The sequence below is a fragment of the Camellia sinensis genome, chromosome 1, assembly GCF_055761805.1.
Source record: "Camellia sinensis isolate YWXY chromosome 1, ASM5576180v1, whole genome shotgun sequence".
Lineage (NCBI taxonomy): Eukaryota > Viridiplantae > Streptophyta > Magnoliopsida > Ericales > Theaceae > Camellia > Camellia sinensis.
The window spans coordinates 149403439-149428293 of record NC_138961.1 but is presented as its reverse complement, the minus strand read 5'-3'; the positions used below and the strand labels follow the sequence as shown (position 1 = coordinate 149428293).

The 24855-nt window shown below is 30.8% G+C and overlaps 1 protein-coding gene across 18 annotated transcripts; it reads right to left on the bottom strand.

The window, feature by feature from the left end:
* Positions 1-16453: 16453 nt before the first annotated feature.
* NST-K1 (nucleotide sugar transporter-KT 1) lies at positions 16454-24247 on the bottom strand. 18 transcript variants are annotated; one of them, XR_014339710.1, is made up of 9 exons: positions 23925-24225; positions 21398-21461; positions 20494-20629; positions 19338-19522; positions 19046-19246; positions 18464-18625; positions 17119-17449; positions 16860-16910; positions 16454-16641 (listed from the first exon to the last, which is right to left on the bottom strand). XR_014339710.1 is itself a non-coding variant. In XM_082886864.1 (8 exons), the coding sequence occupies exons 3-7, from the start codon at positions 20627-20629 to the stop codon at positions 17120-17122; spliced, it is 1014 nt and encodes a 337-aa protein (XP_082742990.1). In that variant the 5' UTR covers positions 21398-21461; positions 23925-24247; the 3' UTR covers positions 16454-16641; position 17119. The 18 variants fall into 18 exon arrangements, 8 of the variants coding, with proteins under 8 accessions (XP_082742990.1, XP_028113054.2, XP_082742992.1 ...); XR_014339712.1 differs by having other exon boundaries at positions 20494-20632; positions 23925-24146; XR_014339729.1 differs by having other exon boundaries at positions 16454-16910; positions 17030-17449; positions 20494-20632; positions 23925-24247.
* Positions 24248-24855: the final 608 nt, after the last annotated feature.

Below are 24855 nucleotides of genomic sequence, written 5' to 3'. Positions count from 1 at the left end.
ATACCGGCGCTGATTTAAATTGTATTCAATAAGGTTTAATCCCCACAAAATATCATCATAAAACTAGTGAACAATTAAGTTCTGCTAATGGAAGTTAAATGTATATTAAATATAAATTACCTAAAGTACATATCTATCAAAATAATGTTTGTTTTAAAACATCGTTTGTTTTAGTTCGAAATATGACAGACAAAGTCATTTTAGGAACACCGTTTATCTTTTTATTATACCCATTCACTACCACTAATCATGGAATAACAACACAAGCTTTTGATCAAACAGTAACCTTTAAATTCTTATCTCCTCCTGAAATCAAAGAATTAAATCAATTAAAAAAATGTTCCATATCCCAATCTATCTAACAATTAACCAAACAACTTAAGTTTCTTAAAGAAGAAGTCAAATATAAAAGAGTTGAATCTCAATTAACAAATCCCATTCTTGTTTCTAAAATTGAACAATTCAAAACCCATTTAGAAACCACCGTCTATTCTACTTTACCTAGTTCTTTCTGGCATAGAAAAGAACATGTAGTTACACTTCCTTATATTAAAAATTTTGATGAAAGACAAATTCTTACCAAATCTCATCCAATTCAAATGAATAATGAATTAGTCGAAATGTGTAAAAAAAAAAAATCAATGAATTACTTAAAAATAATATCATTAGTAAAAGTAAGTCACCTTAGTCTTGTCTTGTCTTTTATGTTAATAAAAATGCTGAACTTAAACGTGGTGTTCCATGATTAGTCATCAATTATAAACCTTTAAACAAAGTTTTAGAATGGATACGCTATCCAATTCCTAATAAAAAATATTTAATTAAATGTCTTAGTCAAGCCGTCATTTTTAATAAATTTGATCATAAAAGTTGATTTTGGCAAATACAAATTCACCCTAACGATAGGTATAAAACTGCATTTACTACACCCTTTGGTCATTATGAATGAAATGTCATGCCTTTTGATTTAAAAAATGCACCTAGTGATTTTCAAAACATCATGAATGAAATATTCAGTCCCTTTAGTCAATTTTACATCGTTTACATTGACGACATTCTTATTTTTTCTAAGTCCATAGATGAACATTGGAAACATCTTCACTCCTTCTTCCAAATTATTAAACATGATGGTTTAGTCATATTTGCCCCTAAAATTAAGTTATTTCAAACCAAAGTCAGATTTTTAGGTTATGATATATATCAAAGTACTATTCTTCCAATTAGTCAATCTATTGAATTTGCCTCTAAGTTTCCTGATGAAATTTTAGACAAAACTCAGTTGCAAAAATTTTTAGGTTCTCTTAATCACATTGCTGAATTCTATCAAGACCTTAGGAAAACCTATCAACCCCTTTTTGATTAGTTGAAGGATGATCCTCCTTCATGGTCTCCTAATTATACTGTTATTGTGCAACAAATCAAAAAATATGTCAAAACTTTGCCTTGTCTTGGTATTCCTACTGAAAATTCATTCAAAATTATTCAAACTGATGCCTCTGATGTTGGTTATAGTGGCATTCTCCTTCAGAAAGTCACTCCTAAGTCATATAAACAAATTGTTCGTTTTCACTTTGGTGTTTGAATAAAGCACAACAAAATTATAGTACTATTAAAAAAGAAATCTTATCTATTGTATTATGTATTAGTAAATTTCAAGATGACATTTTAAATCAAAAAATTTTATTACAAGTTGATTGTAAAAGTGCTAAACATGTTTTACAAAAAGATGTTTAAAATATTGCTAGTAAATATATTTTTGCCCATTGACAATCTATTTTAAATATCTTCGATTTTGATATTGAATATATTCCTGGTAGTCGAAATTATATTCCTAATTTCCTTACCCGAGAATTTTTACAGGGGGGATAGTGCTCATGCCTACTCGTTATTGTTCTACACACAAGTTACAAGTTACCCATTATCGCAACTTAATCCGTTGTTGTGCTTTCAAAACATCTTTTCTAAAGTCAATAGATCACGACCCTTACCTTCAATTTCAACAAATTCGTAGTCAACGTAGTTTGATTGCCCATTACACTAATCTTCTCAATTTTCATATTGATAAATTAGATCTCTTCAGTGGGTGCTGATCTCTTTCTGCATTACAGATGTCTAGTCACAAACCTTCTTCAAAACCTCTTGCCATTGTGCCAACCAGTCAACCTATTGTTGCACCTCCGATTGACTTAGTCAACACTATCAAATCCTTGGTAATATTCCTAAACCTAGTTACACTTCAGTCCTGGCCTCAGATCCCTTTGCATGCCAGTCAATTACTCCCATGTCATCTAATTATCGAATTAGATCAACCCCAAGAACTGATTATGTTCTTAAATAGTCATCTAACTTGTTTTACAAAGAACCAATCCATAAAAACATTTACAATGTTCTTGAGTTAGTCCAATGTTATTTCCCTCATGGATGACATTTCACTCCTTCTCATCCAGACAAGTCAATTACTTTTTATAAGGATATACTTTTTCACCACCAGTCCATAGTTATTAAACTTATTTATGACCAAGTTAATGTCAGCAAAATTATTTACCATTCCCTTTACATACACAACATTGTAGCCCTGGATGAATGAAGCTCTCACTTCTTACTTCGAGACCTTCCCAATCATAAAATACAATATAGTTATTATGATTATATTGATGCCTGGTTCAAACTCCTTCTCCATCAAAATGAGTCATACAATCACTCCTGGTTTTTCTCTTTTGATCACAAATTCAAGTCAGAATTCCCTTCATGGTTTTTGAGATAATGGTCTCAACACAGTGCCATCACAGAAATTATCCCAACTAATCTAATGGAACAAGTCAATTATTTCTCTTCGGTCTACAAATTGAGTCAACACAAAAGACAGTTCCCCATATTGCTCCATTTCATGTACAAATATAAAGTCCCTTGGATTTTTAAATGGCAATACAGTTTTTTAGATAACATGGTCATTCGACAACATTTTGTCAAATGGTGGGATGCTTTCAAAGTCCAATGCATTATTGAACAAATCTAGCAAGAATTTCCAATCAATATTCATGCTCCTACTCCTGCAATGGTTAAATCTTCTCAGCAAAACTCAACTGCTTCAGTCACTCAAGGAAACCCACTTCCTTTTACCACAGTCAGACTTGGGAGCCCAACAGCCAGTTCTGGGCCTACAAAATCCAAGTCATCCAAGTTAAAGCCCAAGTCCAAGACCAATAATAAAAAAACTCATTCATATTGCAAAGTTACTATTGGCCCAAGCTAAGTCACAAGATGAAGATGATGCTTCAGATGGATCAGCTTCATCTGAAGCCTCTACTAGTCATGATCCATATGGTCCACAATTCCAAGATGCTCAGGACCCATATGCCTAAAACAGTCATTGGATTTCATATATACATCAGCTTCAATCACTACTCTTACTTTGAGAAAAGTTGCTAATGTGTATATTGATTCCCCATCAAACAACAATGCAATCATGTCCCCATCAAACAACAGTGCAGTCAGGAGTTATTGATTCTCCATCAGTCAACTATGCAGTCACGAGTTATTGATTCTCCATCAGTCAACTGTGCAATCATGAGAAAAAAAAAGTACAAAATAAACAGCTTTCCATTAGTTACCAAAACTTCCCACAGCACCTATGTGCCCCCTAGTTTCCAACTTTTGAAGTCACAAGCCTTACAGTGTGCCTCTTACTTTCCAGCTCATGAAGTCACAAGCATCACAGTTATCTGTTTGGCCTATAAAAGAGCTTCTCTAGTCCAGGCAAAGGGAGGAAATTCAAAAAAGAATTAAGAATCCACATGCTTTTCATTCTCTAGTTTTTACTCTCAAAAAATTGTATTCAAGTTGTATTTTGAAGCCATGTATTTTGAAGCTAAGCTTTCAAGTTATTTCCAGTAAACAATTTACGATTGTAAGTTATCTGTCTTTTAAATCTGTCTTTTAATTATTGTATTTCAGTTATCTATCTTTTGATTATTGTTGTCGTTATTGTTTTAATTTTATTATTGATTTTACTGTTAATCTTATTATCTTGTTAATGATATTAATTTTACTGTTAATATTATTATTCTATTAATGATATTATTGTCCCTGTCTTGCTTTCGTTTTCTGCCCTCCTTCTTTATATATATATATATATATATATATATATATATATATATATATGTATGTATTGAAAATTTTAGTATTAGGAAATCTTAAATTATCGAAAACTCTAAAATACAAAGAAAAATAGAAGATCAAAAGCTTGATTATTCAATGAAATCAATTCATAGTGCAACAAAACTAATCGAACACTACCATAAACAGTATCGAACAAACTCACCATTCAATTAACATATACACATACAATACAAAAATATATGTATGTATACGAAAGAGATAGTAATTCAAAACTTTAGTATTAAGAAATCTCAAATCCACCTTCGATTGAATGGAAATCACATTCAGACTAATAATCAAGAAAGAGAGAGACAGAAGAGGGCAGTGAGCCAAATAGAGGGTCGCGATCTGCTGCAACCTAGCGTTGTTGTGCTGTTTACATTCAGCGGCGCGAGAGAGTAAGAGGGAGAGGGAATACATTCAAAATATCAGATAAGAGAAGAAGGCAGCGACCCAAACAGAGGGTTGTGATTTGCTGCCACTTAGCACTACTGTGCCTTTTGCATTCGGCGGCATGAGAGAGCAAGATGAAGAGAGAGAATGGAAGAGAGAAGAAAAAGAAGAAGAAGAGCATACCTACATTTTGCTGCGTTGTGCTGTGTTGTGCCGTTTTTGATGGACTGAGAAAAAAAAATCGAGAAGTGATGGTCAATTTCTTCTTTATTCACCCAAAATATTCAGTCAACTATTTTTTGTAATAAAAAATTAGGGCAAAGACAAATAATTTATTAGTGACCAAATTAATTTGGTTGCCATAAATATTATTCAGATTTTCGGTGACCAAGTAATGTTTGTTGCCAAACAAATACAATTGGCGACTAAAATTTCCATTGCCATAAATTAATTTGGTCGCCTAAAATTTTTTAGCTCTCCCTCGCAAAATTTTCACTTGGCGCTAAATTCAACAACGACCAAAAAATTAAATTCGTCACCAAAAGTTTGGTTTTTAAAGACCATAAATAATCTGTCGCCAATTATGTATCTTTAGCAACTAAAATTTTGTTTGGTTTCTAAAAATGTCGCCAAAAATGCTTTTTGTTGCAGTGAGCTGGTTTTGACAGCCCACTTGAAAAAATTTTAGAAAATTTCATAAAAATCTCCTTAATCTCATTTTTATGTTAAAACCTTCCTTTAAGTGTTATCTTTTATCAAAAAAAGGGTTTATCAAAAAAGAGTGAGCGGTTTGAAAAAAAATCTGATTTTTGTAACAATCGATGAATCTGGACAATGTTGGCGTATTTCTTAAATAACTAAAAATTTAGGAAAGTTATGCCATTTCTGAAAATTGTTCTGAAAATTAGATAAAATTCTCTACAAACCATGTCAAGGCCAAGTTTGGAAAAAGTATGAAAATGTCTCTTAGATTGTGATTTTTAAAGTGTATCTAATTTGGAAATTTATGTTGTTGGTGACCTCATTTTATTAATTTCAAAAATGTGCTTCTTATCACATGTTTGAGTTTTAGTATGGCAATTACATATATTGTGGCTATATTTCCTTGCAATGGTACTTTGATGATGCTCATATTTGTATGGAAATTATTGTCACAATAAATTGTTCTAACCTTAACTTAAAACATTTAACACAATGGGAAACTTAATTGGGGTGGTGATTGGGTTTCGATCACTTTAATTGTATTATGAAAAAATGTTGTGTTTACATTGAATTGGTTGGCGGAACGTGTTCCCTATTTGAAGTAAAGTCTTGCGCAAGCAGTTGTATCGGAACCCTTGAATGGATTGGTTGTATTTGGACCCTAGGTGTTTATGATAAATAAGGTTGGAGGAGGTTATGGTCAAGGCCCTTAGTTTTACCGTCTCTCTTGAGGTCCTCGGTTGGTGCTACATGGTACATAACCGTTGTAGGCATCCAAAGTAAGGTCAACAAAGTAGCAAAAGATGGGGCATACTGAATAATCCGAGTCCAATTCTTGTGGTTTGGAGGATGAAATCTCTTTTGGGGTTCTAGATTACTAACTTCTAACCTTGTGATCCTTATTTATTTATTATGCTTCATTACTTGCTTGTTATACTTGTGATGGTGTATTGGATTGAGAAAAAGTGACAGGGTGTGTGTGTGTTTACTAGGCATTCAAAGCTCATGGCATTTCATGCCAAGTACTGAAGACTATGAGATTGGTCAAAGGTAAAGCTAAAGTATTTAAAGACGTATGGCTACCCTATGAGATTTAGAAACTAGTTTTGTAAACATGTTTTGAGATTGTAAGTAATAAATCCCTTGTTATATTTAAGACATGATTTTGTAATTATTATATATATCATTTGTAACATATCCTTATACTCTGTCAACTCATGTAGATCTTGTGTTAATACATTGTTAAAATCTGTCAAAAGGTAGCTTCGCTATCTAAGGTGGTTGGATTTAGAAAGGATGCTATAGTGACTCCTCCAACCTTCTTGGGATTTTACTTGGTCATTAATCAAAGGACTCATTAGTGAGGTTTCTTTCTCTTGTAACCTTACATAAACTGTGTATTTATTTGTTAATATATTCCTTCATATTCTTGATTTTTGGTGCGTCACATTGCTACAATGTAAAGTACTTTGGATCTAAGCCTTTTTTGTACATCGAGATCTCGAGATCTACATATATCTGAAGCTGATTTACCTACGGTTTCTCTCTCTCTCTCTCTCTCCCCACTAGTTGTTAAAATGGCAGAGGCTATTGTAGCTTAAGACGAAGGTGGTGGTGACAATAACGATCAACCAAACTAGCTTCACTGTGACATGAAGCTCTTTAACTGAGGTCCTTCGATGATTTTCAGGTTCTCTCTCTCTCTCTCTCTCTCTCTCTCTCACACACACACACACTTACTTTTGCATTTCAAAGTTCATTCTGTGCAACATCTATCTCTTCTCTGATGGTTAATCTATGATCTCTCTCTGATTCATTTGAAATTGAAAGCTAGTTTTTTGAGTGAATAAGGAAGTTCAGTTGGCAAATGAGTTTTTATAATTTTGAAATTAAAGTAAACTAGAAGGTATAATGAAATAACAAAAGAAAGCAACCAAAAAAAAAAAATTATGCATACTCTTCGTGTTCTTTGTTGTTTCTAGTGTTCCAATTTTATTGGATGATTTGAAAAATATTTAATTGTTGAGAAAGTGATGTGTTAGACCTTCTCACTTGGCTAAAATTTGAAATTTGAAAATTTTCATAGATTGTAATCTTGATTGGGATTGTGGTTATTAAGGTTTTTTTTATTATTATTTAAATTTAAATTTTTTTGTCGTCAAAATTTGTGTTCAGTTCTGTGTGGTATTGAATGGTGTGGATCTGAATTTGTGGTGGTATGGCAGGTGATCTCTGACCTCTTCACTATCAGCGACCAAACCATTGCCGTCCTCAGAAGAAGACGGAGAGAGTTAGTGATGATGATGATCCATGAGAGCTCGATGCATCAGAGAACTTGAACATAGATTTCTCTTTTTTTAATTTTTTTTCTTTTCTTTTCTTGGTTTAGATCTATTTTGTTGTTATTGTTGATGATAAAACAGATTGCAACAAATTTATTAAAAAAAAAATGACAGATCAGACAAATCTATTTTGAACAAATTTGTTGAAATTTTGAATTGATAATAAGATTTGAATAGATAATAAAAAATGTTCAAAATTTGAACAGATAAAAAATTTAAAATAGGTAATAAAATATTTGAATAGATAAGTGAAAAAATTGAATAGATAATAAAATTTGGCTAGATATTTGAACAAGAAATTTCAACATATAGATATTCCAACAGATAGATAAGTTAAAATGATAATTTCAACAGACAGAGAGAAAAAGATAAAATAGATGTAAAAATTCGACAGATCGGGTGGTAAATTTCAACAAATAGTAAATTTTTAAACAGATAAGGGAAAAATTGAATAGAAAGATATAAATTTGAACAAATAATTAAAATTTTGAACATATAATTAAAAAAATTGAACAAATAGTCAAAAAACTTGAACAGATAGAAAATAATTTGAACAGATACATATAAATTTAAACAAATAGTTAAAAAATTCAATAGATAAATTAAGAGGTAAAATTAAAAATAAAATGTCCATCAAAATAAACAAAATGACTTCTCACCAAACTATTTCATAAAGGGTAGACCTCTCATTAATAAAAATATCCACTGAACTTAATATCTTATATCCTTTTTGAATAGAATTTATCACTATTTTTTTTTAATTTATAATATTATAATCAGAATTTAACTTTTTAACTCAAAATTTTACCATCTAAAAAAAAACTCAACATTTTAATAATGAGCTGTGATTAGGAGCCCGACTGTGGGAGCCCCGAATGCCCCTAATATACAAAACGTAGTCATTTTTGTATTTTTTTTTTTCAGCAGAAGAAGGAAGAATACGAAGAAGAAAAGGAGGGGGAGGGGAGGGGGCTATCAAACTCTGGGCGGAGGCGGGAGCGGCGAGGCAGAGGCGGAGTTGCGACGGCGGGGCTGCTGCGATGAGGTGAAGCTGTTGCGACGAGCGACGACGGGTGACGATCGGGCGGCTGCGATGGCGGACGGCGAGGCGACGAGCTGCGGTCCTCTTCCCCGACGAGCTGCGGTCCTCTCTTCTCTCTCTCCCTCTCCCTCTCCCTCTCCCTCTCTTTCTCTTCCTCTCTCTCTCTTTCTCCCTCAGCCTCACCCTCACCCGTTTCAAACTGGAGGAAGAAAAAAAAAATTTGAATTGGCCAATTCGGGACATTCGGGGGAGCCTCATTCGAGGCACAAATCTTTTCTCTTTAATAATTTACCAATAGTAGTATTATTTTAGTGGGAAGCCCGGTAGTGGTCTGGGTTGAGTTGAGCTTAGAGAAATTCTTCTTCTAATCTGGAAGTAGGTGATGAGTTTTGACATGACTATCAGTCTGTCACCGTCTCTCTCTCTCTCTCTCCTCTTACCTATTATGACTTGTTTTGAGAAAATAAATTAAAAGTTGATTTTAAAATAAATATAGAAGTTATGTGATTTAAAAAAAATTAAAAAATTACTTATAACTTCTCTGCTAGTTAGAGTAGGACTAATTTGTTACACTTTAGCCCTGTTTGGAAAGAGGGTAAAGTTAAAATAATTTATTAAAACATAAAATATATTAAAATAATAAATAAGATAAAATATTACATCTAATTAATAATCATTTCACTTTTTTTGCAATCATCAAATAAATTATAAAAAAAACTAATTAATTTCTTAGACATAATTTTTTTAATTAAATTAAAATAATTAAAAAATAAAATAATCAACACTATGTGAAATTGCATTATGGTGGGTATATGCATGTATGTGATGTTAATTCAAAGGGGACCCGCAGATGCATTTCATTTTCCCAAGTGACCCCTCTCCTCTACTTATTAGTTTGAGAGGAGTGATGGAGAGTTCTAATAAAAATGAATTTTATTGTCATGTGATGTTCTAATTTTGATTTTATTTTTTAATTTTTTTATCTTCTATCTTATTATTAAAGTTTAATTAAAATTTTAAATGAAAATGAATTTTATTGTGATGTGATGTTCTATTTTTGATTTAGTTTTTTTAATTTTTTAATTTTTTATCATATTATTAAAACTCAATTAAAATTTCAAATGAAAATGAATTTTATTGTGATGTGATGTTCTGATTTTGATTTTATTTTTTTAATTTTTTTATTCTCCATCATATTATTAAAACTCAATTAAAAATTCAAAATTAGAGAAAATTATCATTGCTCTTATGTGTTGTTTGGTAAGTTGGTTTGTGGCTAAACTAGTCACAAAAGACAAAATAAATTATTTTAGCCATAACAAACAAAACATCACATCTAATCCATAACCATTACACTATTCTCTCACAAAAAAAGTTAAAAAAAACTAAAAAGTTAAAAAATTCTTCCTAAATCAAACTTTTTAACCCAAATTAAAATAATCAAAAAAAAATTAAAAACTCAAAAAATTAACCCACTTTCCAAACAAAAAATTAGTTTGATCATCTTCTCCATCCTCTCTCACCATCCATTTTGAATTAATTGGGTGTGGGGGTGGGAGTGGGAGGCACTGAAAATTTTGGAAAGAGAGAGGGGGGAGGGGGACCCACAACCTGAATCGAACACGTGCACATGTCAGGAAGATGACGTGTCAAAACCACACACGTAGAATGGTTGTACTCCTCCGACAACATTGTCCTACTTGTCACTGTTGCGATAGCAAATAACCAAAAGGGCAAATTATTATTAAATGTAAATGAAATTTTATAAATTTTATACTCAGGCCTCGTTTGGGAACAGATTAATTTAGTAACTTTTTGGTTATTTGGCTAAAAAAGTAGGTAAAAAAAACTTATATGTTTGGGATGACTTTTTGGCTAATTACGAAAAAATGTGCAAAAAGTAGAGAGAAAAGAGAATCTTTGACTTTTTGATATGAGTTATTGACTTTTTGGCTAAAAAGGTAACTTTTTAACTTTTTGGCTAAAAAGATAAGTCCCCAAACGGGGCCTCACTGTCTCAGAATAGTAATTTTTTTAAGAAATTTAGACTGTGTTTGGTTTGTGTTTATAGAGTAATTTTTGAGATAAAAAGTATAAAAATTTATTTAGTTTATCTTTTTTTAGAAATAATTTTGAAAAATTATTTTGGAAAAAGAGTTTTTAAAAAAGTAATTGATTTGATGTGTATAAAAGAGAGAGTGATTTTGAAAAGTAGGTAACCAAACAAAATTTTGAGATTTTTTTTGAAAAAATTTGTTTAGTTTGATTACTCTTGAAAATTTATTTGTAGAGAATTTTTTCCAAAAATTTTTCTGAGAAACAAACCAAGCAAGACCTTAATTTTTTTGGATAATATAATTATTATATTTTAAAAATATTATTTTTTTCAAAATTATCTTTGATAGTATATTTTTTTTTAAATATCAATTGTCATAATTATACTTTTTATATTGTTAATGAATTTAAAAGAGGAAAAATAAAAAAAATATATTATTTTAGTTTTTGATTTTTGAAAATAGATTAATATTTTAAGATAATAAAAAATAAAATAAGGAACTAATATTTTGAGATAACACCCATAATAAAAATAACAATAATAATGCTAATGCTATTTTATTTGATATATAATATAATTAACATTTTGAAATCTAAAATAATGCCTTCCTGTTTTAATAAATTTAACAGAAATTACAAATAAAATTTCGGAGTTGGACCTTTATAATAAAATTTTTTTTTTTATTTTTTTTAAATTAAATCTTAATCTTAATTTTTTGATTTATTTTTAATTTAAACTATTCACGTATTTTTGTTAAAGTAAAATTGACCAAAACATAAGTATTTTAGTCATTGAAGTTAATGAAAATATACATAAAATGTCTAAAATACTTTTTTCATTGAGTTTGATGACTAAAATGTTTAAATTTTAATGTAAAAAAATGACAATATCATTTTTTATTCATATGATTAATGAATTTACGATAAAAAAAATAAGTAAAATTAAAATCTTAAAAAAGTCCAATATAATTATGTTAAATTTGTAAAAATTATTATATTTTTTCTTCAAAACATAGGCGACGTTGGTGTAATTTACACTTAATTTAATCATATGTGAACCACCACCGATTAGATGACCATGTCTCATTAATGTGTCAACTGTACAAAAATTCTTTAAAAATATTTTAAAATAAGAAAAATTAGTGAAATACTCCTCTCTAATTTTGTGTAGTAAGAGAGGTTTAAGATATTTTTTTTATTAGCTAAGGCCCCTCAATATTTTCACAAAGACATTTTGTCCAACTCAAAGAAATTTGGCCCAACTCAAAGAAATTTCTCTAATTTCATAGAGAAACTTGAGAAATTTCGAAATTTCTCTGAGTTTGGGCCAAATTTCTCTGACTTAGGCAAAATTTTTCTAAGTCGAATTTTCTCTATGAAAAGGTTGAGGGACCTTAACTACTATGAAAATATTATATATCATTTAACTACTATTAAAATTTTAACATCAGGGACCTTAAAAAAAATTCAAAATTATATTAAAGATTTAATAATTTAATATTAATTGCAATTCATCATCACAAATAAAAAGAAAATTAACCCCTAAAACAATACCATAGGTGCACAAACACGTTATTATACCAGCAAAAATCTTGTTGGGTGAGTTTTAAAATGTCAATACAATTTTTTCAATTTTTTGATTTTTTTTTTAAAATACACATGTCATGAAATTATTGATCATTTAATTAATATATTAGACATTAATCTTACCTCATTTAAAACAATTGTCAATTTGATCGATATGATAATATTATAATTGACATTTTATCTTACCGCTTTTAAAACATTCTAAAAAGAAAAAAAATACCAAAAAGAAAAAAAAAATGATTATTTAGTCATTCATCAATATAATAATATTTTAAAATTTTCTTAACTCTTGATCTTTTAAAAAAATAAATTTCATTTTTAAATTTGAATGTATCTATATTAAATTTAGCCTGTAAAGATAAGATATCATTTTTGTTTTAAAAAAAAAATAGTTAGTATAATACCAAAGATAGACAAACTTTAGCATGTCATGTGGTAAATATTAACACCAAGACATCTTTCATTCAAAAAAATCTGAATTTTATATTTAAATTTAGCCCACAATTTTTTTTTATTATTATCTAAGTGACTTTAAAATTTTAAAATTTTAAATTTCTCAAAATTTTAAATTTTTTAAAATTAAGAAATATACGTGTTACAAAACTATTGGCCTATCTAACCCTATCTAATTTTAAAAAATTTAAAACTTTCACATAGAAAATTTAAAATAAAATCTTCATATTTAAGTCAAATCACATTTGAATTAAAAAAATTAAATAAAAAGTTTGAAATGAAATTTTAATTATATATTGAAAATCTTTAAAAAGAAAATTAGTTGCAAATAAATTTTTGATAATCAATAGTGATTGTTGTGACGCATTGCATAACCACATATGCCATATGGAGCCCAATAATGATGTAACAAAAAGACTAGGGTCCCAAAATTTGGGACCTTGAATTTACCCAGAAATGAGTATGTATGATGAAAAATTGAATTAATGAAGTGTGAGATTTACATATGAAATGAATCTAAGCCGTTGATGTAAAAGTCTAGATAATTTTTGAATTTGTATCTCTGGATTCATAGCATTACTGACAACGTAATTAGTGTAATGTAAATGTCATATCAAGGGATGCGATGAAATATAATTTCCATAATTATAAGGAGTAATTCATATTTTAAGTAAGTGATAAGGGGTGTTTTCATAAGATATCCTGATTGAAAATAATATTCAATGGTAGGAGATCACTCATGGTTGGTTATTTTAAATATGGGTAACTTTCATTGACTTGTCTTGAAATTTTAAAAAAAATACAAAAAATTTCATTTTTTTTTTATATAATTACATTGATAGCTTAATGAGATTAAACTAATATAGATAATATGAAGTCACATCGATACGTAATATAAAATGTATATTTTAATGTAAAAGAGATGATAATATCAATTTTTATTATACGACTAAATAAATTTCTATTGAAAAAATGTAATTTAAAATTTTAAGGAAACCTAGTGTAATTATGTTAACTTATGGAGTTTACTGTATTTTTATCAAATTTCAGGAAAGGTTGGTGTAATTTACCTTTTAAATGAAGTTATATTCTACATCTCCCTTACCTAGAATTATTTGTTCAAAAAATAATATTTTTTATAGCAAACCACAAAATAATTTTTTTTTATAATTTGATAGTTTGGGAATTGCCTATTTTGGTGATTTTTTGATTTTTTTTTTATAAAAAGATATGTAAAAAAATAAATAGAATAATTTGATAACTTATAATAATTTTTGATTAAAATAATCTATTGACAAATGAGGCTTCAAATTTTATTTATTTATTTATTTATTTATTAATGAAATGGAGAAGGGAGGAGGGCTGGGAAGGATAAGATGGGAAAAGATATATAAATAAATAAATAAAAAGAGGGGAATGAGATGAAATGATTAATGTTAGAGAAGATTAGATAATAATTTAAGTAGTGATTGTGGGTTGTGTTGGTTGGAGAAAGAGGGTGTGGGCCACCTCCTCTTTTTGGTCTTCTTTTCTTTTGGATATCCAAAAAAATAAAAAAAGGGGAATGAAAAATCAATGATGAATTAGCACACAAGGGAGAGACCCTACCAAAATTATTTCCATATGAATATGAGAGATGAAAAATTATCATATAAGGCTTCGTTTGGAAAGTGGGTTGATTTTTTAGTTTTTTGACTATTTTAACCTGAGTTAAAAGGTTTGGTTTGGGAAGGATTTTTTGACTTTTTGACTTTTTTTGTGAGAAAAGAGTGTAATGATTATGAGTTAGATGTGGTATTTTGTTTGTTGTGACTAAAATAGTCTATTTTATCTTTTGTGACTATTTTAGCCAAAAAAATCCAAAAAGCCTCTTTCCAAACAGAGGCTAAGTCTGTTCCATATCTTAAGTGATATGATTTTGTTATTCTATTAATTACATATTTATTATTTTTTCTTCTTTTATATATTATATAATACAATTAATAGAATTGAAAGGATACACATCCTAATTAAAAAAAAGGATAATTTCGAGAGAGAGAGAGAGAGAGTTGGGCCAGTGTGATGGACCTACATTTAAGTTTGTTAGAAATTGAAGCTCTCCTTTGCTCTCTCTCTCTCTCTCTCTCTATCTCGTATGGTATGAGTGTGGTGTAGAATAGAGTGGGCCAAGCCTGTTTAGAAGTTAATGAGTCTCACCCAAAAGCCCAGCCTGTAAGCAGCTCACTCACACCCGACGATGAATACGATTGAGAGAGAAGGGAAAGACAATAATAAACATCAAAGCTGTTATCAACTAATCGATTTCATTTTATAAACAAGTCTTCCACACAAGAATATGATAATAATAATAATACAATATACTTCTCATAAATTTTAAGCAATTTTTATTATTTAATTTTAAGAACTCTTTTTAACCATTTTACTTAATTTTTCATCATATTTTTTATAGTATATAATATTACAGAACACTCGTTAGCATTTACTGCATCTATTGACTATTTGATATAATTTATGACAAGTGATTATGACTTTTATTATTTCTAAGACATTATGTTAAATATTTAGTGCAACTTCTTCCAACAATTTGCTATTAAAAAAAACCAAATTTTCTCTGGTAGAAAAAAACAGTTAGATTTTTATTATGTAACAAAAAATAATTTGTCAAATTTGACACAAAATTTGATTTTACCATTTTTTGACAATAAATTTGACTCACCATTGAAAGAGGTTTTTTGTTTTTTGTGAATTCTAATCATTTTACAACTGTGGCAGGCCTTTTGATTGACCATTAGAAACTACTCTCACTACCTACAGTTCAAACATAAAAATGGTTTAAATAAACTTTAACTGGAAGTTTTTTTTTACCATGATTGCTTGGGCTTGGTGGCTTTTAGGGGATTTATTTATGTTCAAATTTTAGAAATTTGTGTGAAATGTTTGGGTGAGCTTCAACTTGTTTGGCTCAATTAGGCTCAACTAAAAGTTATTTCTGGTATATTTTTTTAAAAAAATTTGTATGAGGCTGGTGAGAAAAAGAAGTTAAAAACTGCAATTACTGAGAGCTCTAATGGTTTAAATATGGTAGAGCAGAAGAACTTGCATCTCTTGCTCATTAGTCTGCATAGTCCAACTAAATAAATTTTCATAGAAGAAGAAAATGAATTGTGACGACCCTTTAGCTACAACAAACATTCATGTAATAGAATACCAAATTTGAAAAGTTTTCTGGATTAAATTTTTTGAAAATTGAATTTTTTGATTTTCGTATTTTTTTGTTTTTAGTGAATATTTTTAAAATTTTAAACATTTTTTTCACTTTTTTAAATGCACCTTACTTAGATGTGTCTAAAAAGTAAAAAAATTGTGAAAAAATATTTTAAAAAATTAAGAAATACATAAAAATACAAAAAATGTACTAAATTCTTGTATTTTTTTTTATATTTTTGGTATTTAGTGAATTTTTAAAAGATTTTTTTTATAATTTTTTTTTATTTTTTAGGTGTCTTTATGTTAGGTGTGTCTAAAAAGTAAAAAATTTACATAAAATATTAAAAAAATTCAGTAAAAACAAAAAAACACGAAAAATAAGAGTGTAAAATTTTCTGAAAACTGTTTTTAAAAAATGGGAACCAAGCAAAATATCCACTCCACACACACACTCAGACATGGCGATTGAATAATTGTAGCATAATGAACCAAGACTATTATAATGCATGCATGATTGATAAAATTTCCTTATCTAATCTAATTTCCATTAACTTAAAAAAGGACAGATCATGTGGTCAAGGCACACGTGAATAGATAGATACAATCAATTTTGACCCAAAAAAAAGGGTCCACAAATTATGGAGTACATGCACGTGTGCAGCAGGGGTATCAAACACCATGAATGCCTATGCCTCCCTCCTCCTGCATATGAATGTGTTTTCGAACTTCAATTATTTGGTTTCAGAAAATACGGAAAACCAAAAAATGTAAAACAAAAACAACACCAAATAAAAGTAAAACCCTTGCCCAACAGCATCCACCAGAAAGGCAATGAAAAAGTGGAAAACAGAGAAAGCTTGAAATAAATTACTATAAAAGATGAACAAGACATATGACAGGAATTTATGGGTAACTTGAACCTCTTCCTTCCAAGTGTCATCCCTTCAATACACTCAAGACCAAGAGATGACCTATCAGCAAAAAATATTCATAAATAAAAATAAATAAATAAATAAAATAAAAAAATAAAAAAAAAAATTGGAAAAAAGAATAGAAAATAACTTTTCCTTTAAGATGTAATGAATCTGACCTTTTAGACATAAAAGGAGTCTCAAATCAGCTTAACACCAGATGCAGAACACTATTACAAATATTTCTACATTCCCAGTAGATACATACCTTAGACCTTCCCATTAAGCTCAGTGTATTCAGAAAATCCATCTTGCTTTTCAGATTTATCGTTTAGCAAAGAAGGGCTCCAACGCTCTTTCCCTCCAGGTTTAGAAGAGGCGTTACCATACCAAATCATCCCCACTATTGCAATTATCATGCCTAAAACTACTTGTAGATTAAGGCCCTCTTTCCCGAAGAAAGTGAAACCCAATATCAGGACAAGAACAGTCTTCATATGGCCAATCACTTGGAAGGACACTGCTGTAAATCTGCTGATGCAGATGAATTGGCTCAGATTGGTCCCTATTGCGATGGTGCAAGATAGGAGTATGAACAACTGCATACAACATAGAATTCCATAAATATTGACTGTTTGGGAATTTCTTATATTTGGTGGTATTATCCCTCTATCACTCAAGTTTTTAGAAATGACATATAAATGGATGGCCCCACAAATTATCTCGTAGAACATGACATAGATGTTATACAGATAACGGCCACATGTCAAACACTCAATTTACTGATACACAGAACAGCAAAGAAAAACTACCAATATGCACAGACGCACATTTGAGAATACCATTTTGCATTTGTACTTGAGACTACCATAATGGATTCCAAGGCCTAATGAAAGATGAATGGCACATGTTAATTAGTGGAGGTCCTATCAACAAATCAGCCTACAAGGTCTACTCGACTCCTTCAATTGTAAGATTTTAAAGTATGTCCACAATGTAAAGATGAATGCTTTTTGGGCCTTTTTTTATAAACCTTGAGCAGGGTAAAGTTATAAAAAGGGGTACTTTCAGACAACTTGAAATGGTGAAGGCCCAATGAGTGACATGGAATAATAGTCTAATAGGCAACTAAATAATCTGCTTTAGCTGTTTTAAACTTCTTGTGAAAAAACAAAAGAAAAACAAAAAGACCATCAGCATAAGATAAACCAAACCAAGCCTTAAATCCCATCAAATTTATTTGGCTACATGAATCCTTCTTCTCCATTTGACTCTATCAAAAGCCACCAGCATAAAATATTTTCTGCAAATTATATATTGCCTGATACAAACTAAATATGTAATTAAACTGAACCAGATCATATATTGCACCACACTTATAATCACGGGCAGGCATGACTGGAATCCTATTATCTGAAAATGTATTGTAACATGATATACAAGAACATACATAATCTGAAACACAATATAATGGAATGAAAAGTGGTGATGGAATTTGGAATGCATGTGATCGATCCTACATATGCAAGCTCAAAATTCCCATATTATGGACAAAAGTGGATACAATTTGCCTCACTATGTAAACCTTGACTTTGTACAATCCTCATACTTACCGTAGATGCTAAAGTATAGGGATAGGTGTCAACCCTTTTATTTGTCAACCAATAGTCCAGGACTGGTCCCAATAACAGCAGAGATGCAGCTTGTGCTGGTGCAGTATGCCCTAATAGGTTGAAAGATCCTAGCGAATACTTCTTTTGAAGAAAATGTACATACTGCACGCAGAGTAATTAACCAAAAAACCAAGGCAGGCCAGTCAATAAATGAGAGAGCCAGATGATAATCTGTAACTTCACAAACAGATATATCAGAGAGAAATACTTAGCAGTGTTGTTACAAGAAAACAATAACCATTCTTAGGTTATTTTCCAGTCTATACAACCAAAAAAAAAAAAGAAATACACTTATTAGGCAATAGGGAAGGCAGGATGACTAGTAAAGAAAATTAAACTAGCAGAATAAACCAAATTATAAGCTTACAAAACAAATTTGTAATATTGCCCCCAAACCACCAGCTTGAACATACAAAATGGTCTTTAACTGCCCCAATAAGACCATGACATGGCATGTTACCCAACTAATGCTTCCCATTGTCTCTGAAAGTAAGATCACAAATCCAGTGAAAGATTACTTACATACTGCTGCATAGAAGTGCTCCAAACTGCCACAAAGGCAGCAATAAAACCCTTGGCATTGACACTCACATCGGTAACAGTACAGACAGCAACACCCAGAAGAACTAATGCTATGCTAAGCTTCGTGTCTCTTGAGTATCGCATCTTGTCCAAGAAAACTTCCAAGAAACAAGAGACAGGGATCATACTCAGCTTCGCTATCTGGCAGTACATCAAAAACAAACAACGAAGTGTAACTATGGATATATTATGACAGAAAAGAACACAACTCCAGTAGTCCTTCATCACTAACCTGATAAAATCCCACAGAATTCCACATTAAACTCACATTCATTCCAACAATAGAGAAGTTTGAAAATACAACAAATATCAGCAGCTCAGATACTGGTAGATGAGAAGCCTGGATATATCCCAACCGCTTAAGAACAACAGTCATCAAGGAGGTTGTGGCAAAATGTAGACCAGTCAACGTTGTAGCTGCAGGATAACAAAAATAAAAGAATACAATGTGGTGATATGTTATTTCCATAGAAGTATCGTTATTGTTCAAGCTTCAAACACAATAGGATTCACCATCTAATTCAACAGCAAAGTAGATAAGAATGAATAAGTACCCGATGCATGTCTAAATTAAAATTGAATATGAATATGATTAAATAATTATGTGGAACAATGGAATTGTATGTGTGCCAACATTAATTAATGTACTTCTATAGAAAAATGAATAGAATTTGGAAGTCAAGACATTCACAAAATGACAATAGCCTTTCTAGGTGTTAGGACACTGTTAAAATATATTCTGACAATCAGAAAGGACTAAGATGCATCCCAGTTACTCCTTCAAAATTAATAGTCTCCTGCTAAACCTGTCACAGTATGGGTGAGACGGACCAGTTTATCCTAATATCAGCTCTAATTGCCATTCCTAGTTTTTCCTAGCCACATTCAAAGAGTAGAAACTGTTAATTTAGTGGAGGGGTTTAGTATCCTAAGCGTAGAACAGCCCATTAGTTTGGTGCTGATGCTATTTCTCGCATAATTTGGTTTTGATGTCCAAGAATTTATTAGTCTTCGACATAAAATTATTCTATCATCAAGAAGGCAACAGTGGCTGTGGCGGAGATCAGAAAAGCAGAAGGGAGCAGTATCAAAGCAAGCAAGATTGAACCACAAGTCATGTCAAACATAGTGATTACATGATTCTACTCGCATGTACGACATCAAAAACCAAAGCCCACACTAAATAAAATGAACATGAGAATAATATTAAGCTTAATCTTCTTTCCCTTTTCTCACAGACATGATTACAAAAAGACAAACCTCTAAATACAAAAAATGACTAGTTGGAACACCAGATGAAGACATAACACATGGAAGTAATAAGTTAAGCAAAAGAATGGAAGGAAATCAAAAAAAATTTCCAGATAGGATGGTCCAAAGGAACTTACCAAAGCTGTAACCATAAGTAGCCATTAAGGCTTTATTGACAATAATAATTCCAACAGAAGTGACGACATTGAACATCCATGCAGCAACATCAACAATTGCTTTCCGATTTCCTTTGCTAGCTGGAGACATCGTCATCTACTGTTTCCAATGTATCACCAGAAACTTTACTGTTCAGTCTTAAGCAAAAGAAATATATGTTGGGATATCAAAGATGAATAGTTTTCTATGTTTTACACAAACAAAATTTCTAGAGATAACCAAGATTAGAATTGTTGGAAGGCTTGATATGTATTGTTGGGCCTCTTTCCTAACATCTTAAGCTTTTGGAATTAGTGGATATGTAACATTGTATCATAGCTCAGTTTCGGGGACATCTTGTGTTCAAGTCCCTCTGTCTAGATTTTTGTTCCCTGTTTACATTTTGTTTCTCTTTAAGTTTGGATGATTGCAACTCCATGTGCAAGACAGAGTTGCATGTGAACAGGGTATTGGAGAGTTTGATATGCATTGTTGGGGTTCTTTCCTAACAGCTTAAACTTTTTGGACTGGTGCTTAATTAAGAAGAACACAGTAAAATCTTCATTTATTCATACAGAAAAGAAAGACAAACTAACAGAAATTATTATGCTGATAGGAAAACAAATTTCAGCAAGATTACTAGAATAACTTAAAAACAATGAAGGTGATGAAACTAAAAGTGCAGAAACCTGTCCCAATCATTTACAAGCAAAAAGCGTTTCAAGATATCACAAAAGAAAGTAAATTCAGTAAGAAGCAAAAGTAGTCATTATCATTAAGCAAGTTGAACTTATAACTCATAACCTATACTTAACACATACTAAAGTAGAAAAGCATCTCAAAGGAAACAATATATAGATTTTGTTCAAAGTGATTATGCCTCACCTCAAAGGGTGTAAATGACTAGTCCCACTCTTTCACCTTCAGTTATCCCTTGAGCACCATTCACCTAATAATCCAACTGTCCAAAATGAGCATCCCCATAATAGCAGTACTAAACCTCACAAACTAACTAGCTCCTTCACAAACCTCACAATCCAACTTTCCATGGAATATTTTTTTTCATCAGGAACAACTCAAGCCCCAAAACAACAGTCCATATGATCTATACCTCACTAGGTACAAAAGTAGTCAATTTTAACAATGGGCCCATAACTTTTTCCAAAATTATTCTGATTTCATTCAAGCTGTAATAAATGGCCCAAAACTCTTTCTGCCAATCAATCACTTCAATGTTTGTAATATAATCAGATCAGAATAATAAAACTCTTCACATACAACACTTGGAGTTACTAACATTTGGGAAAGATAAATTGAATTATTCAAATTGTATATAAGAGGGTAAATAGGACTGGAAGATAATGAAATATAACTCTCCAAACAGGCCACTCTCTTGGGATATTTGTTTCAATCCACTAGTAGTGGTAAAATAGATATAAGAGGGTAAATAGGACTGGAAGATAATGAAAGAGAACTCCCCAAACAGGCCACTCTCATGGGCTATTTGACTCAATCCACAGTAGTGGTAAAATACACATCCTTACAGAATAAAAATACAATAATTGGCATCAAATAACCTTACTGTTATTTTTCTTCATGCTAGAATGTCATCATTACAAAATCATAATAAAATGCTACAGGATCATGTATTTGACCTGAAATAATACAAGGCTTTCTTCGATTGAACTCTGTTATTTTATTACTATTCAAGATTTTTGTAAATATTTTGTAATTAAAAGTAAAAATCATGATCCCCAATGTAACTTGTGAATATGACATATCATACAAAATACCTACTTTAAACAAATGCCATCCACTAGAGAAATCAAAGTTGTTGCTTAGGCTCAATTAAAAAGCTCAACAAATTAGTAAGAAAAACAAGAAGCTACTTCTACATCTGCCAGTTGTTCAAGAGAAACTCTAATACAGATCTGCAATGATTTTCCTCATCATGTGTAATTATCCAGCACTGCTTTTTTTTTTTTTTTGGTTTTGTTGTTGTTGACTTCACCATTCTATTCATGTTTCTTAGTTGAAAAGATCATTAACATGCAATCTTGTCAAATCATGACACACACAGTATCAATGTATCATTGTATCACTTTTATGTGTCACATATCCTATCATGTATTGTAACTTGTAAGATACATTAACATATATGTATATTAAAAAAGTATGTTCATATAAGATATAATTCTATTGATAAATATTAAACTCAAGTACAAAATCACATGGCTAATGACATGAAATTATCTCCAAGAAATTTATATATTGGTCAAAGATGTAATATAAAAACTCAAGTATCCAACTCATAAAAACTTCAAAAAAAAAAAAAATTTTGAAAATTTGAAAATTTATATAACAGAAGACTTACATTTCACTGGAAATATATAAAATACAACAAAAGGTTTTGTTTTTCCAATCGGGCCTGACTATTTTGTTCCAAGGTCTGACTTCGTTCCCGATTTGCAACCAAAACATTCTTTAGGAATTATTTGAATATGAATAGTCCCGTGCACATACGGTTTGTGGTCATAGTTCAAACAAGACTTTTGGCTCAAATATCGGGTCTAAACCCAAATTCTAAACCCAAATTCAACAAACTGTGTGTAAACTCTTTGCTTCTTTCACCCAAATTAGATCCATGATAGTAGTTCAATTTCTTGCAGCAAAGGAAATATGGCGTTAATTTTTCTTACAAGTTCATCTGAATTTGGGTCTCCATTCTATGGAGTCTTCTAAGGAAGCAGTTCTTGTTCAAAGAGTTAACCATGGCCCATGTCAATTAAAATTGGAAAGAAAAAATAAATAAAATCTATCAAAAGAGCCAAAGGTCAAGGAGAAGGTAGAGATTAATTAATTGCAAGATACACATTGAATCGCAATACAGTATGAAATCTTACAATATGAAATCAATGATAAGTATATTTTTTTCATACGATACGACAAGATTGTGTACGATTCTGACAACACCATTGAAATGAATCAGGTTTTAGTTATAAACTTTTCGTTGTTGCTTCCCCATTCTATTCATGATGTTTTTGCTTTGGTTCAGAAATGCAAAAAGAAAACAGATTTTATAAAGAAATTAGCTTGGGTGACATGACTGTCACACTGCACTTTCACAACCATGATCCCAAAGCAGGTAGTTGTTACAATTGAATAGAAACAGTTGATCTTGCATCAATTCAAAAGTTTTCTCATATATACTTAAGCTCTAAACTTGCAAAAAAAAACCTAATGATAAATTCAAATCCTAGAACAATGAAGTCATGAAAACATCAAATTGACACCTATATGAATACATACAGTAACAATATGAAACAAAATTCTTCATTTCTGAAGCAGATCCATCACTCAGAACAACATCCAACTCAAAATTCAGTAAAACAAGCAAGAATTAGGAGCTTACAATGATTATTAGGAGCAGAGAGAAGAGGGTTGAGTTCCGGGGCAGAGATGGTCCAATGCTGAGAAGGTTGCAGATACATGTGCAGTAGATATATGCTGCATGTGTATGGAACGTGAAGGGGACTTCATTTTCGCCATTCAGAGAGAGAGAGAGAGAGAGAGAGAGAGACGTAGATTGAAAGGGTCGAGAGAGCTGCGTGTAATGTTCATGTATGTGTTGAAATGTGCGCATTCCATTCGGCGTGATATATGCCATATGGAGAGAGACGGAGAGAGAGAGAGAGAGAGATAGGCGAAATTACATTTGGGAAAGAAAAATGCGTTGAGGCTAAAAGTTTTTTTTTATTTTTTTATTAAAGAGTTGTTTGGAATGTTTTAAGTGTACTTTTCGAATTTTTAGACTAAAAAATAGAGGAAAAAATATGATTATTTGAGATAATTTTTTAATTTTTTATAAAAAAATATGTATTAAAATATTGTATAAAATATTAAAATTATCATTTTACCCCTACTATAATGAATTGCCTACTGACTTGGATTGTCCAGGAAGCCCGACGGTGGGCAAGAAACAAGTATAGGAGCAGATTGCTTGTAGTCCAAGATCGGATTGGACAGTGTTGTTCGGCCCGTAGAGGCCCATCATGGCTCCCGTTTTGATAATCGGAACCATTGAATGTGTAAAACTCGTCGAGTATTAAATGTCTGTAAAAAATCACGTTGATCAGATATCAATAGCTATCTGATCAAAACGGTTTTGTATGAAAAAAATGACGGTGAAAAATAAACGGCTAACAAAATATGATTTGATCACATAGCTATCCATATCTGATCAACGTGATTTTTTACAAACATATAGTACTCAACTAGTTCTGCACATTGAATGATTCGGATTATCGAAATGAAACCCGTGGTGGGTCCCCACGGACCCAACA